General features: G+C 40.0%; 1 protein-coding gene across 1 annotated transcript; it reads left to right on the forward strand.

The window, feature by feature from the left end:
• Positions 1–5404: 5404 nt before the first annotated feature.
• Positions 5405–13326, forward strand: sfxn1 (sideroflexin 1). The gene is made up of 11 exons (XM_048231084.1): positions 5405–5583; positions 8403–8572; positions 8722–8892; positions 9253–9351; positions 9455–9530; positions 10042–10127; positions 10339–10466; positions 10649–10698; positions 10980–11029; positions 12230–12277; positions 13082–13326. Exons 2-11 carry the CDS (start codon positions 8409–8411, stop codon positions 13176–13178), a joined length of 969 nt encoding a protein of 322 aa, XP_048087041.1. The 5' UTR covers positions 5405–5583; positions 8403–8408; the 3' UTR covers positions 13179–13326.
• Positions 13327–15294: the final 1968 nt, after the last annotated feature.

The raw sequence follows: 15294 nt of genomic DNA on the forward strand, positions 1-15294 counted from the left end.
AACATGTTTTTAGGAGAGCAAGTATGGAACCAGCATTTTGTACAAAATCAGATTGAACGAGAAGTTTGCTGTTTTGCTAAAGTTATGCACACAGAGAATTTTCCCAAATTATTTTGAACAGGTACATCCCAATGACTATACTTTTATTTACAGTACCTTGGTCAGTCCTAATGTTTTCGACATAAACGTGTAGTATAGGTTGTGTGAACTGCACCGCATCCTAACACTCAAGTATTACCAACTGTATCCACTAGATGGAGCTCATTGACCATGTTAAAATATAGCAGCGAGCGTGACATCACATTATCCAATAATGCACTCACAAACGATGTGTTGGTCACATTTGTCTAAGTTTTTGACATCGAAAGCCCTACTTTCCAGTTTCCTGGTGGTGGCGCTGCAACAGACTGTTCGCGTATGCAGATAATAACCTAGGTTTCCTGAATGTGTCAATAGGAATTTGTGATTTAAACATCATGCATAATTAACTAACACACCTATGCTGTGTTTTTGCAGGCTTTTACAGATCAGGTAATGTATCAAATTGGCATCATCTTCTTCAAGCTTATATGACCAGACCAATAATCAGAACCAGTCAGCTCAGTCAACAGCGTAGTTAAAAGCAAAAATTAGGCTTCACAGGTATCTTTGGCTGACATGTTCAAAACTGCACACAATTTGAAGTGTAGGATGGAAGTGTATGACACCCTCTGAATGCATGCCAAGTTTCGTGGAATTCCGTATCAATACATTAATATATGTGTACATAATAGTGACTGTACACTACGCACGCACATACTCTCTCATGAACACACGTAAACACGCACATAAAGATACATGCACACACATGCAGGCACACACACACACACACACATAAAGATACATGCACACACATGCAGGCACAGGCACACACACACACACACATAAAGATACATGCACACACACACACACATAAAGATACATGCACACACATGCAGGCACACACACACACACACATAAATACACAAACACACACACATAAAAACATACGCACACACATACACACACAGTACACATGTACGCATACACACACAGGCATGCACGCACGCATAGACTCGCACGCACACACACGCACAAACACACGCACACACACATACACACACATATAAACACCCGCTCCCCACCACACACACACACACACACATAAAAACTCACACATGCAGGCACACACACACACACGTAAACACACACACATAAACACACACACCCCATTACCCCCACACACACACTCACAAGCGAACACACACACGCATACACACAAAAACACACACACATGCAGGCAGGCAGACATACATACACACACACACACACACCCCATTACCCACACTCACAAGCGAACACACACACACATACACACACACAGAAGCACACATATACACAAAAGCAAACGCACATATGAACACACTCATTTACATACTCAAAAGTTGCAAGAGTAGGGGACGGAGTAGGAGATGGAGACAAATTGACAAGCGTGATTTATTTTTGCGGAGAGAATGTGCATGACTGAGCGGCGGTCATATTTTTATTTATGGTACATTTAGTTTTAATTATTTCCTACAGTGTAGAACAATACTGAGAACATCAAAACTTACATAGGCCTAAACACAAAAAGGTAAGCTTATGTTTAAGATTCTGTAAGATGTAGCCACCTTTACGTATATTGACTTGATAACCATCTTCATGTGACCGTCACCTGGAGGGCATTTCATTTAGAAAGTCAGCCAACAAGTTCTCAAAAACTTTTTTTGCTTACTACATAAATGTTACTTCATAGTTTTGATCTTCAGTTTTGACAAACAATGTCAAATATAGCCAAACTGAAGAAAATCATATTGGTGTGTTCAATTTTTAACTGGTGCAGATTGTGTGTGTGCGCTTGAGTCTGTGTGTACACATTTGAGTCTGTGTGCACATTTGAGTCTGTGTGCATGTTTGAGTCTGTGTGTGCACATTTGTGTGTGTGTGCATGCTTGATTCTGTGTGTGCATGCTTGAGTCTGTGTGTGCATGCTTGAGTCTGTTTGTGCACGTTTGTGTGTGTGTGCATGCTTGAGTCTGTGTGTGCATGTTTGAGTCTGTGTGTGCACGTTTGTGTGTGTGTGCATGTTTGAGTCTGTGTGTGCATATTTGTGTGTGTGTGCATGCTTGAGTCTGTGTGTGCACGTTTGTGTGTGTGTGCTTGTTTGAGTGTGTGCGTGCTTGAGTCTGTGTGTGCACGTTTGTGTGTGTGTGCATGCTTGAGTGTGTGTGTGTGTGTGTCTGTGTGTGCATGTTTGAGTGTGTGTGTGCATGTTTGTATGTGTGCCTTTGCGTTTGTGTGTGCTTTTATGTCCCTATGTGTTTATTTCTGTGTGCCAGTGTCTGTGTGTTTGTGTGTGTGTCCATCTGTGTAGTGTTTATGTGTGTTATTCCCTTTTACTGTGCCTGTGTGTATACTAACTATAATGATATGAACAAAAATATATGCATTGCTTATAAACACTTGCTAGCGAAGCCTATTTGTTGCGCACAGAAACTGCTTTGTTGGTGATTGTGTGTTGGCTGGTTCGTTGTCAGTTGTTGTTGGTTGAGTGATATGCTCTTGATGGCTGTTCTGGTGGTGATGTTGTTTGTTCCTGGTTTGATTCTTTTCTCTGGGCGATTAGGCATCAACGGGGCATAAGCAGTGAAGCCTATTTGTTGCGCACAGAGGTTGTTTTGTTGATGATTTTGTGTTGTCTGGTTTGGTTCGTTGATTTGTTGGTAGAGGACCCATCACGAGTGTGGAGGGGTGAGTCTGGAACACCAGACACCACTGCTGAGCCTTCTGGAAGTGTTGTGGGCCTAATTCAATGAAACACCTATGAAGGAAGGTGCCTGCTTGATAACCCCAGTGAAATGCACTTGAAGGCTGTTCTGTTGGTGATGTTTTTGTTAGTGATTTTGGTTTCGACTGTAAATAGGCTTGGTTGTAGATTGGCCGCTGTGTGAAGGAATTTAACATCTCTCCTGTGTTTCAAATTGCTATAGAAAAATAAGTCCAGATATTGGGGCAACATTTAGAAAGTTGTATTTTTAAGTAAAAACATAGGCCCTTTTGGGTAGGCCTATGTGTGTCAATATAGTATTTGTCTTCACAATCATAGGACATTTCCAGCGCAGAAAGACAAAAGATTTGGCAAAAAAATTGGCAATACTACTTTCAGACAAGTGACGGCACCCTTGGTGTGAGTGTGTGTGTGTGTGTGTTAGTTATGACAGAAACAATGGCTGTTTTTTAAAGTCAAGGTTTCGTGCTTGGTAGAACAGACAGACATGCAGGGCATTACCCCATCCATATGCCACACCCTGCCTGCATGAAAACTTTTACTGACATGGGACCTGGAAATCGCCGTAGGTTATACATGAATAAACCTGCATATGAGATTTTGTGTTGGTTTTTCTCAGAAATGCCAACACCCAAAGCCAGCAGTGAGTGTGAGCGTGAGTGTGTGTTAGTTATGACAGAAACTGTTTCTCAAAGTCAAGGATTCGTGCTTGGTAGAACGAGCCCTGCCGAGTCAAATCCTACAAAGATGAGGCAAGGCTTCTTCTTAGCATTCGGAAAACACACAATGGAACAGCGAGTGTGCAGGAAGCTGCAGGTGTGTGTTATTAAAAATTATGTGTGTGAGTGTGTGTGTGTGTGTGTGATTACAATGCCTCGTTTTTTGCTTTTTCATTTTTAACTAGCTGGCGCTATACATCAAATGAGTGGATATGGGATGGGTTGGCATGGCCCCTGGAGGCCAACATACAAAAACGTTGTCATCCTAGGCCCTATGATTCTCGAGATATTCACAGAAAACTGTGTCCGGCCATTTACAGGCCAGTTGTCACTAAAATGTACACATAAATTAATTTATTGTATGGCCCCCCATGAACGGAATTCCACATAAACAGAAAATGTGGCATGCACTTGGCAACTTGGCATGCATTCAGAGGGTGTCAGAATGATCCTACACCAACAATTTTGTGTAGTTTTGACCCTCTCAGCCAGAGATACCTGCGATTACAACACCTCATTTGTGCTTTTTCATTTTTAACTAAGAGGCACTACATCAAACGAGTGGTTATGGGATGGGTTGACATGGCCCCTTGAGACCAACATACTATAAAATGGGGAAACTCTATGCCAATCACAACACTCATTGTCATAACTCATAAGGGGGCGCTATGGAGTCCCTAGACCACAAATACAGCTCTGGAAAAAATAGACTACTGCACATTTTTCTGATGTCATCCTACGGTTGTTGAGTGACATTTCAATGAGTAATTTGTAGTAGTACAACATCATTTGTTGCCCCGCCTGTGTACTGGCCCTAATACTGATAATAATCTTTACAGAATAATATGGCCACAACCTGCACCTCAAGTGCTCGGGCCCTAAATAGAACTTTTATGACACTTGATTGCTCCTGTCAAGATAGTAGATTCATAAGGACCTGGTCATAAGCTGTGTTCTGTTCCACACTGGAGATATGGGTATTAGTCCAGTGCAGTAGTCCTCAGACTGTCCTTGTACATTGGCCCCATTGCAACTTTGTTCCAGAATAAGAGTGATCACTGAATCTCTGATACCACCCAGATAAACATTTGGAGCCATCAGGCTGGTCAAAAGTAGGCTATTTGTCTCCAACGTTTTTTCTAAATGCATAGTTGTTGTTGCTGTGTTGTATTCAGTTAGGATGGATGTGTAAGTCATGGAATTGAGTTGCATTAAAAACAGCGATGTAAAACAAAACGCATTATAGACACACATCTCTGTCTTTTTCTCCTTCTCCAACCCTGTGTGTTAAAACACATGGTGCTGAGTGTTAACCCAGACATGGTGGCAGAATACATACTAAGACAAATATATGATATAGGAACTATGATCAGTGTGAAAGACCATGCTGACCATGCAAACACTTTTAAAAAGTATAAGTTGCACAGACTATGATGAGTAATTAATTCACCTAAATTAACTCCACACATCATTAGTGGCATCGGTATAAAGTCTAAAGGAACAATGACACAAAATATACTTTGAAAAGAAATTCAGCCATCCTGTGAAATTAAATGATTGGATTAAGTGTGAGTTATATATTATTGTCCTGTTCTTATTGATTTTTTTTACAGTGGTTGAGCACTGTCACCCCTCACAAAAGTGGTGTGAATTGTCCCAACAACAGGGGAGTCGGTTCCACATAGTAACAAAATAAAAGTCCCCTATTGTGGAATCCAGTTATTTCTAGTTCTTCGAATCCATATAATAAGCAACTCCTCCTAGCGTCAAATTGCAGTTATTGGTTAGTAGGCTGATACTCGAAATGTGCAAATCATATTGTTTTTTATCAGATATTTTACGACGATGACAGCTCAGCAGCAACACTGGACTACTATTTCTTCGGTTAAGAGGAAGTCACCATATTGAACCTATTAACGCTTGCTTCACCTATCAGTCAGAAGTACCAATAAGCTCCCTTGGGCTAGAGGGATCACTTGTGAGCTGCCGTGATTGTCATAGACAAGGATTTTTAGCAATGTAAGTAACTAGATTTCTCTTCATATTTTCGTTGGTTTATATGCATTTGTTCTCTCGTCTATTTTAATTACCCTTCTCGCTCTAAAGCAGACGTCAGACTGCTGGCTGTCATCAAGTGGATTGAGGATGTGGCAAGCAGCGGTTGAAATAGAATATGCACAGCTGGAGTCTGTCAAATGGTTCTACAGACAGGCTACGTTTTTTTTTTTTAGTTTATAACATCTGGTGCAGGCACTATCGCATGGTGAAATCCCATTGATGCGGTTTGTTTTATGTGGCAACAGTGCTGAACATATTAAAGGCTGGACTTCTAGCAAATGGAGGGACCCTTGATGGAGGGACCCTCCATTTGCCCAGTTGATATGACGAAATGCTCAGAAATTGTATTTGAACGAAAAAATCCTTAGTGTAGTGTACGGATACGTTGTTGCATCATCCGCTTCATTGTTCTGCCAGTTCTCGTGTGGTTGCATTTGATCTTGATGTGTCAAGAAACGCGTGTAACTCTTAACGCGATGGATGGATAACCGTTGGGCTACTATTGAACTCACCTCTTGGTTAATATGTAGCTATAAACTCACACGATTGGTCAAGAAAGGGGCTGGGAATGGGGTAAACGTTACCAGAGGCCAACTCCGTCTAAAGTTCATTCTAAAGACGGCAAAAGCTGTCAATGCGCAATAGTACTAACGTTGAACTGCGTTAATTTGACCCACGTTGCATGACAGCGAAATCTTGCCAAAGCAATGATGCAATAGCCTACGACACTGTGTGAATAGCATCGTTTTAGTTGTCTGCGCGTGTGTTTGTGTTTTGTGTTTTTTTTCCCTACATTACGCAAAATAAATTGCTTTGCAATTAAGGCACCATACGCTCTAACGAAAGTTGTCTCGTGAGAAGCTCATGGTCATTAATTCAATTTAAAGAGACAGCATCCCCGCCCCCTCTCCACGTTCAATCGTCTGGACTGGAATGCGTGTTTTATTGTTGCTCGTGCAGCCATGTTTGGTGTCATTGCAGGCGAAATTGCATGTTACAGACTCAAAAAAACACATTTGCCGTTATTTAAAATATTTGCAGCATAGCCTGCGTGAAATGCCGCTACTTTTATGACAAGCAAATAAATGGTTAAATAGCTGTAATGGAAGCTTTTTTTATTGCTGCTTTGTGCATCAAGTAGGCTAGGCCTACTTTCTTGAGCTATCTCGATAAATATGGATAGATTGTGTAGCCTCTATGCGAGATTTGGATCTGACCTTCCTTTTTTCGACGCACTTGGGGTGTCTAGTTGATGTAGGCTAGTTAGTGTACGACTCAGAGCGAAACCCCTGACTGTCGTAGAAGAAAATGACATTGAGATACCCGTAATGCCTTTGCGGATCCCCGTAATGCCTTTGGAAATATCCATTTAAGGGTGATCCTATGCACCTTGTTGCTTCCGAGTGTCGCAGAAGCAGAAGGCTTTTCCATTGTGTAATCTATCAGGTACATTTGCTAGAGCGCTATGTCTGATTGTAAGGATCAATCTAAGTATCCAACCAATCCGAAAGTCTAAACGATTTATGTTATAACATTGGATGGTTGCTTCAAGCAGGACTGATCCGAGTGTCCGCCTGCGGCTTCGTGCGCTCCAAAACCCCATTTGGCAGGTCAGCGGTTTCCATAGCAACTTTATGCTGAATCAGCAGAGGTGTGTGCTAATCTTTAGTGGAATCCAGCGCTGTGAATTGTTCACAGGTCATCCGAAAGATTCGTTTAAGGGGATTCCTTTGTCACAGAAATCCTATGGAAAAAATTCTAGTTTCGAGAGCATGGCAAAAAAGAGAAAATAACTGTCACCTCAACTTCCAAGAGAGGGATTAGTGACTCGGCTCTTTAGTTTTACCCCTGAGGTGTCAGAGTAGATAGAGGCCAATATTCATGCAATATTCCATGAAATGTATTAGGCTAGCCAACTAGCCTACAGCCTTGGTTACCTGGTGGATTCCACAAATAACAAGCATGTAGCCTAGGCTACTGTTCTGTCCTATGCTATCTAAAAAGCAGCCTACTGCAAACATAATACACAACTGTTCATATGGTTATGGGATTTGTCCAAAGCGACTTAGAAAATAAAAACAATACAATAGTTAAAATTAACAGTGAACAGTTTTATAAAGTTGGCAAGACTAACAGATCATAAACATCAGACAACTAGGTTGTAAGTGTCAGACCCAGTGACAAAACTGAAATGGCACATCATTTCAGATTTCAGAAGTTATGATGGTGTCGAAACCAGTAAATAAGAATTCAGTAATTGAGAAAGTTCACAAGTATGGTGCTATGACTAAATGTAGGGAGGACACCCATTTTCAGTTAGTTCAGAGAATAGATGCCATATGCTTATCCTTATAGGCTTATGTCCTTATATCAATAAAACATTCCGTTTGAGAAAAAACATTTTTAGAAAAAATACCTCACACCTTGAGATTGACGTTATGAGTGTATGGACTAGTTTCAGAATGAAATATGTAGGCCTAATGCCTTATCTGTCTTTCAGTTTTCTTTTTAGTCTGTGGGTATGTGTCATGGGTGTATAATAGCAATTTCCTGAATGCAAAGTAAAAGTCAGCAGTCTTGGCACACTATATGCTTTGAATGATCTCTGTGTAAGTTTCTCATACTGTTACCAGAGTTACCCCTGAATATTCTGAAAAATAAATATTGAATATTCTGAATATTTTGGTGTTCAGACTGGGAAGAGGCACTGTCTACATGCTGATTTTCTTTGTCTGGTTTTACTAGTTGCATCCATTATCTTTGTTGTTTGTCCTCCACAGAGAACCATGGCAGTGGAGCTCTCCACATCCATAAACATCAAGGAGCCCCGGTGGGACCAGAGCACTTTTGTAGGGAGGGCTAAACACTTCTTTACAGTCACAGACCCCCGGAACATCCTTCTATCCAATGATCAACTGGAAAAGGCCCGACAGATCATCCATAACTACAAGTAAATATTGACCAGAGCCTGAACTAATCTTTATCCTTTCATAGTGGAGTTGCAAAGGAAGATAGACAGAAGAAGTGGAGTAGTGCATCATACCTGTTGTATATTTATTTGTTTGTCTGACTGTTTGTTTGTTTGTTTGTTCACTCCAGACAAGGGATTGTCACTCCAGGTCTCACAGAGGATGAGCTATGGAAGGCCAAGTACATTTTTGACTCTGCGTTTCATCCAGACACAGGAGAGAAGATGATTCTGATTGGCCGAATGTCCGCTCAGGTTCCAATGAACATGACCATCACGGGGTGCATGATGACATTCTACAAGTGAGTTAACTATGTTTAACAGCACTCTTAACCTGCACCTATACTATTTACAACAACAACAACAACAGCTTGCATTTATATTGTGCTTGATATTGTGCACCCAGAACACCTAAGACTACTAGATTTAGTAGTACAGAAAGGTATTCAGTATGTATCATTGTCCTCAACGTTGCTCTCTTGATCTTCATCGCATGTTCATGCTTCATATACTGCCTTATTAGCCCTCAGATAATCATTAAAATGTCTGGATGTTGGACGTTTGACGTTTGACACATGATGACCCCCTCTTTCTTTAGTGTATGTTCTTTTTAATCAATCCCTCTCCACTCTGATTCATATTCGATCTTGATTTCGATTTAGAACAACTCCAGCCGTGGTGTTTTGGCAGTGGATCAATCAGTCGTTCAATGCCATAGTAAATTACACCAACAGGAGCGGCGATGCTCCCATTACGGTTAAGTAAGTGGACTTACTTGGTCATTTTTGTACTTGTGTTGGTATATTTTAACCTAATGTCTGATCTTAAACATAAGTAAGCTAATCCTTAAATTCTCATTTGTAGTCAGCTTGGAACAGCCTATGTGTCGGCAACTACTGGAGCAGTTGTCACTGCTTTAGGACTTAATGCTCTATCAAAGGTATTTTCAGTGGTATTCAAATTTATTAAATTAATTTTGATTAATTCAGTGGTATTTATTACATTGTCAAATTCAATTATGAACTCTGGAAGTTCTGATATAACACATATGATTGAGAGCTCAGTCTAAAGGCATATCTTGTTCTTCTGAAGTCCTTTGTTAGACTCAGAATAGCTTTTGTAGCAAGAAGTTTATCTTATTTTGATTAGGCTATCTCAAAGTCGTACCAGTCACACAAATGTTTTTTTCTCTCTTTCTGCCATTGACTAAGAACATTCTTGCCCTTGCTATATGAAAAATAATCTTTTTCTTTGGGTTTTAAAAGGAAATGTTATGTTGATTTGTGCTTTGACGTTTTGTATTCAGGAAATAATATCAGGGCTTAGCCAACAGATAGATAAAGTTTGATGCATTATTTCAGAGAAAACATAAGACTGACACAAGTATGTTCTCTAGGAATTTAAGGAGGATATCTCACACCAGTGATTCATACTTTGTCTCCCTCACACAGCATGTGTCCCCACTGTTGGGACGATTTGTGCCCTTCGCTGCGGTGGCAGCTGCTAACTGTATCAATATCCCTCTTATGAGGCAAAGGTGAGTGGCTGCATCTCAACCTACACCCCCCCCCCCCAACACACACACACACACACACACACACACACACACACACACACACACACACACACACACACACACCTTTACTCTGACCCTATACCCCTTAAGTACAAATACCCAGCTAATATGCTTTGGCGTTTGGTGCAGGTAATGAATATTGTAGTAATAATGTTCTGTTGTTTCCTTCAAGGGAGCTTAAACATGGCATTCCAGTTTTAGACGAGAACGACAACAGACTAGGAGAGTCCTCGAATGCGGCTCAGCAGGCCATCACACAGGTGGTGGTTTCTAGAATTCTTATGGCATCTCCTGGAATGGGTGAGTTTTCTGGTTATTGTTAGATTTTTTAAAAAAAAGATGACATAGCAAATTATCAGAAGTGTTAAGTCTTCCTGATGGTTTGTGTCCATCTATGTTTTTCTGAATTTCTATTAACACTACACGTTGGCTTACTGATTCATGTGATACTATTTTATAACTATATACTTATTTTGCCCTAGCAATCCCACCATTCCTAATGAACACGCTGGAAAAGAAGGCTTTCCTAAAGGTGTGTGGAATCAAATACATCATGTCATCCCCCTGCACAATAAATGATGTGTGCTACCATAATGAATAACCTGATGTGCTTGTGCTAGCGGAGAACTGTAAAGCTAGCGGAAAACTGTAATGAACAGTGCTGGCTGCACATCCTCAGGAAGAAAAAAAAAACCCTTGCCTTGCATTCATTCACATGCCAGTGAGTGCTTTATGGTATGTACAATGGCCCCCAGGGGCACAGCTCCCTGGTGGCCCCCTCTGATTTTCCCCTTCTCTCTCTGATCTTTTCAGAGGTTCCCATGGATGAATGCTCCTATTCAAGTCGGCCTGGTGGGATTCTGGTGAGTGGCTGGGGAATTGGATTGTGAACACACCACTGATTAATGGCACTTACATTCGTGGTGTGGATCCAGTGGCTGCATGGCTGTGTCCAGTGTGCCAGGGACACCCTCTGCAATGTATCTGACCTTTAGATGTGTTTGTGACCAGTGTTGTACGCGTTATTGTAATTCCACTACTTTTAGCTGCAACGAGCATGTAACAAAGTATTTTTTTTAAATCAAGTAACGCAGTTACAATTACTGAAATTTAAATGAGTTTGTTACTCGCGTTACTCTGTTTATCCTGTGTGACAAATGAACGACTTCAGCAGACAATGTGACAGATCCACTAACCTATCCACTATCCACTATCCTCTAACGTCGCTCAACTTTCACAGTGTTTCCTGTGATTGTGTTTCGTGTTTCCATTGCAGATGCATTCTTCACAATTAATAGCAGTCTCCTCACATTCTTCCTTATTTCTGATTTTAAACGCGCAAGAGTTCAGGCTACAATTTAAATGGACATCTTAAATGCTTTTCCCTTTTGTTTCCATCTTGCAAACTCCACGTGGTGCAGTAGGCACATTGCTCATCTTTCTGCTCTTCTTCGCCTATTGCGCAAAAGCCTCGTTATATTAATTTTACATTCTTACAACATAGCCACAACATAACACCAATATACCTACACATCATTGCCACAGACACACACGACACAAGTTTAACTCGAGAGAAAAATGCGGATTTCACTTTCCAAATAAAGAACTCTCCACAAATAGCCTACAACATAACGACTTGAGTTATTTGCACTAGGTTATGTTTACGTCAGAATTGACATCCACGGTGTTATGGGTTCATTTGTCTGCAACGAAAAATACAACTTCTCTCTGGAACACCTATATTAAGCTGGTGCTTCAAAAGTAAAAGTTTGAGAACTCATGTTCAAGGCTACTGTTTGATTTGAAGGGACTACATACAGTAGGTCTACAAATTATGTGTATTGTGTGTGTGACTGTTCAGTATTGTTCACATTGACGTTTTAAAAGCAGACATGAAAGTAACTCAAAAGTTACTTTCTCTAGTAACTAATTTACTTTCGATATATAGTAATTAGTAAAGTAATTCAATTACTTTTGAAAGAAGTAGCTAGTAACTGTAACTAATTACTAATTTCCAGTAACTTGCCCAACACTGTTTGTAACCCCCCCCCCTCTCTCCTCAGCCTGGTGTTTGCCACTCCACTCTGCTGTGCACTCTTTCCCCAGAAAAGGTTGGTGACATCTTACTGCCTGGCTAACTGTAACAGTGTACTAGCTTGTTTTAACTAAGTAGAAGTACTACCTCACCTCAGTGGAATTGTGGTGTTTATGGGGATACTCTTTCTCTTTTTTGACATGTTATGCTATGTACCATATTGTATAGGGATTCAGTTTTACATAGAACTCTGAAACCCATTACAAAATATAACTTTTTTTAGTTTAACCTCCACTAGACATATTCGTAGAATTTCTATGCTCCTTGATAAACACCAGAAGAGCTCTGTTTTGACTGGGATATAGCTTTGGCTTGACAGGTTACTGTTAAACTTTATCAACAAACTTGGAGGGCACTGGAAGGACATTCTGACCAAAAACTATCTGTAATAAATGTACTTCATGTAGAGCTTGTTTATTCAGAGCTGTTACATAAAAAAAGTAAATGATATTGAAATTGAAATGGAAATACCTAAATAAGTTCAGCCCAGCAAAACAGTAACTGTATGTGAAATTACTGCGGTCTACTGATTAATAATGATAATACAGTTTAGAATCAATTTCAATTCAATTTCATCAAATGCTAATAAGAAAACAGTAAACTACCGTTGCATAATCACACACATTACTATAGTTTCTCCCAGGCCAATAATTTAACACAAATGCAGCTGTAGCAATGACTCAGACGGAGTCCTGCTGAACTCTCTGTGCCTGTGTGGCACTGCTACTGTAAGAATGTGAGGGAGGTTGTGCTCACTGTTGGGCATTCAGTTGTCTGTGCGTTTCGCTTCAATCACTGATTTGCGCGGTCCAATCCCTAGCTCGATGTCCGTGAGCCGCCTGGAGCCGGAGCTGCAGGAGAAGATCCGCGCCAACCACCCCGGAGTGGAGAGAGTGTACTTCAACAAAGGTCTATGAAGGGGAGAGTGAGCGGCCCTCTGCTAACATCATCACTGCACTGCCACAACAGTACAGCTCAATGCCAGTCATCTCCGCTAGTTGCCAAAGTTATGTTTGTTTGTTTTTTTATTTTTATTTCCTCTTTCCCATTGTGTGTTTGTTTTTTTTCTTCTTGTTTTTTTTTCCCCATCAGTTCACATTCGTGCACAAAAATACATGGCAACCCCCCTCCCCCCACATACACATACACACACACATGCACACACACTCAAAACGCATTCCAACCAGCCTGTGCTAATGTCAGTGTATTTTTTGTTAGCTTCTTGACTGGTATTGATTGATTTGTTTTTAATTGTGGGAAATGAAGTAAATTTCCAGGTCATGCTAGTTCTTAGGGGTGAACGGCATGAGAGGTGCTGATCTAGGTCTTTGTATTCTCACATGGTTGTTTTTTGTAACCATTTGATAATTGTGTTTGCTGCCAAAATGTTTCCATGTGCCATACAATACCATACAAGGTGAAGAACAAATTGTCAGAGGTAATATTCAAATGTTATTCTTGTTTGTTTCGTGTTATTGCAAAAATCAGTATTCAATCTGACAAAGATAGGCTGCTCCTGATCTAGATTTTGACCAAATCCATAATCACCTCAAATTAAGTTTAATGGTACCTCTAATTTTGAGACTGTGCAATATATCACACAATCACAAAGTCTTACAGTTTATATCGATTTCATTTTCAAAGTAAGAGATCTTACACAATCTCTCAATGAATGGACCTTTGATCTACAGTGATCTGATGATGATGGCAATATTAATTTGAATATTACTGGTGCTTTGCAAAACCTAAAACATGTAAGTATGTATTTCCATAGTCCAGCAAAAAAACAACACTCTCTGTATGGATACTGCTTGTATTCTGCTTGCTAACCATGCATGAACAAACAAATATATGTAGTCCTTTTAAGTTGATTGGAGGAAAATGTTATGTAAGGTCATATTTCAAAGTATGTGCGTCCTGACTAAAACACCAAGGCCAAACCAGGAGCTATTAGGACAACATGGATGGATCGTTGTGCTGAGTTCCAGAGGGCAATGTTGGCTCATTGTATGTTTCCCCATGAAAACGGTATAGAAGCACTAACACAATGTTTTATCTGCCAGTTCATTCCGTATGTATACAAATGTTCACCAAGCCCAAGTTGACTACATGCTTGCATGTTTGTTTGTTTTTATTTGCCTGCATCAGTTCGTGAGAGGCCACTTAAATTTCAGGGTTATTTTGCAAGCACATAGTGCTCGAAAGAAGAGCCTAATGTGTTTGAAAGATCTCATCTCTCTCTCCTGCACCATTCTGGAAAACTCACAACAACCTCAATGGTGTTGCTAAACTTGCGGTGAAAAGTTTAACATCTTTCTGTGTTAATGTTGAAATGTATAGTTTTGACTCACTTGAGTTTTGAGATCTTGTCACGATGAAAGAGATCATTGTATTGTGGTTGGTAAAGAGGTTGTATTGCTAGCCTGCTGTATTTGCTAATGTTGTCCTCCCTCTAAAGTGTTATTTAAACTTAAATCCATTGTATGAAAACACTGTAAAAGATCTTTCCGGAAAAACAAATATTTGTGCTATTCTGTAGTACATGAGAGCATTTTAGACATATTTCTTTTCCATGCAAGGGTCTATCTTTAAGACATCTGGTGTATGTTTGTAAACATGAGTTTTTATATGTTTTGCCTCCTCTGAACATTCCATTTGACTGATAATAAGGTCTTTTTTTACGTCAAATGAAGTGATAGTGTTTTACATATATATTTACTTATATATTGTTATATATAAGTAATATATCCTTTCAGGTTTTAATGTATGTTATAATCTAGCCTACATCTACAACTACAGGGGGATATTGGAGATATATTTGTTGGTGTTCCGAAATATATGGAGATTATATCAAATTAGTATTTAAATGCCTTCATGGTTATTGAACGTAGCCTTAGCTATTTTGTTCGCAAGATGGGGATACCTCTTATGTGGAAACACCAATAACTGTGAAGATATGTTTGGAATTGCATGCCATTGGAATGAACGCACAAAATAGACCTATCTTGCTGCAGTGTCTCTCCTAAAAGTTTG

This window comes from Alosa alosa, chromosome 21 (assembly GCF_017589495.1).
Source record: "Alosa alosa isolate M-15738 ecotype Scorff River chromosome 21, AALO_Geno_1.1, whole genome shotgun sequence".
NCBI lineage: Eukaryota > Metazoa > Chordata > Actinopteri > Clupeiformes > Clupeidae > Alosa > Alosa alosa.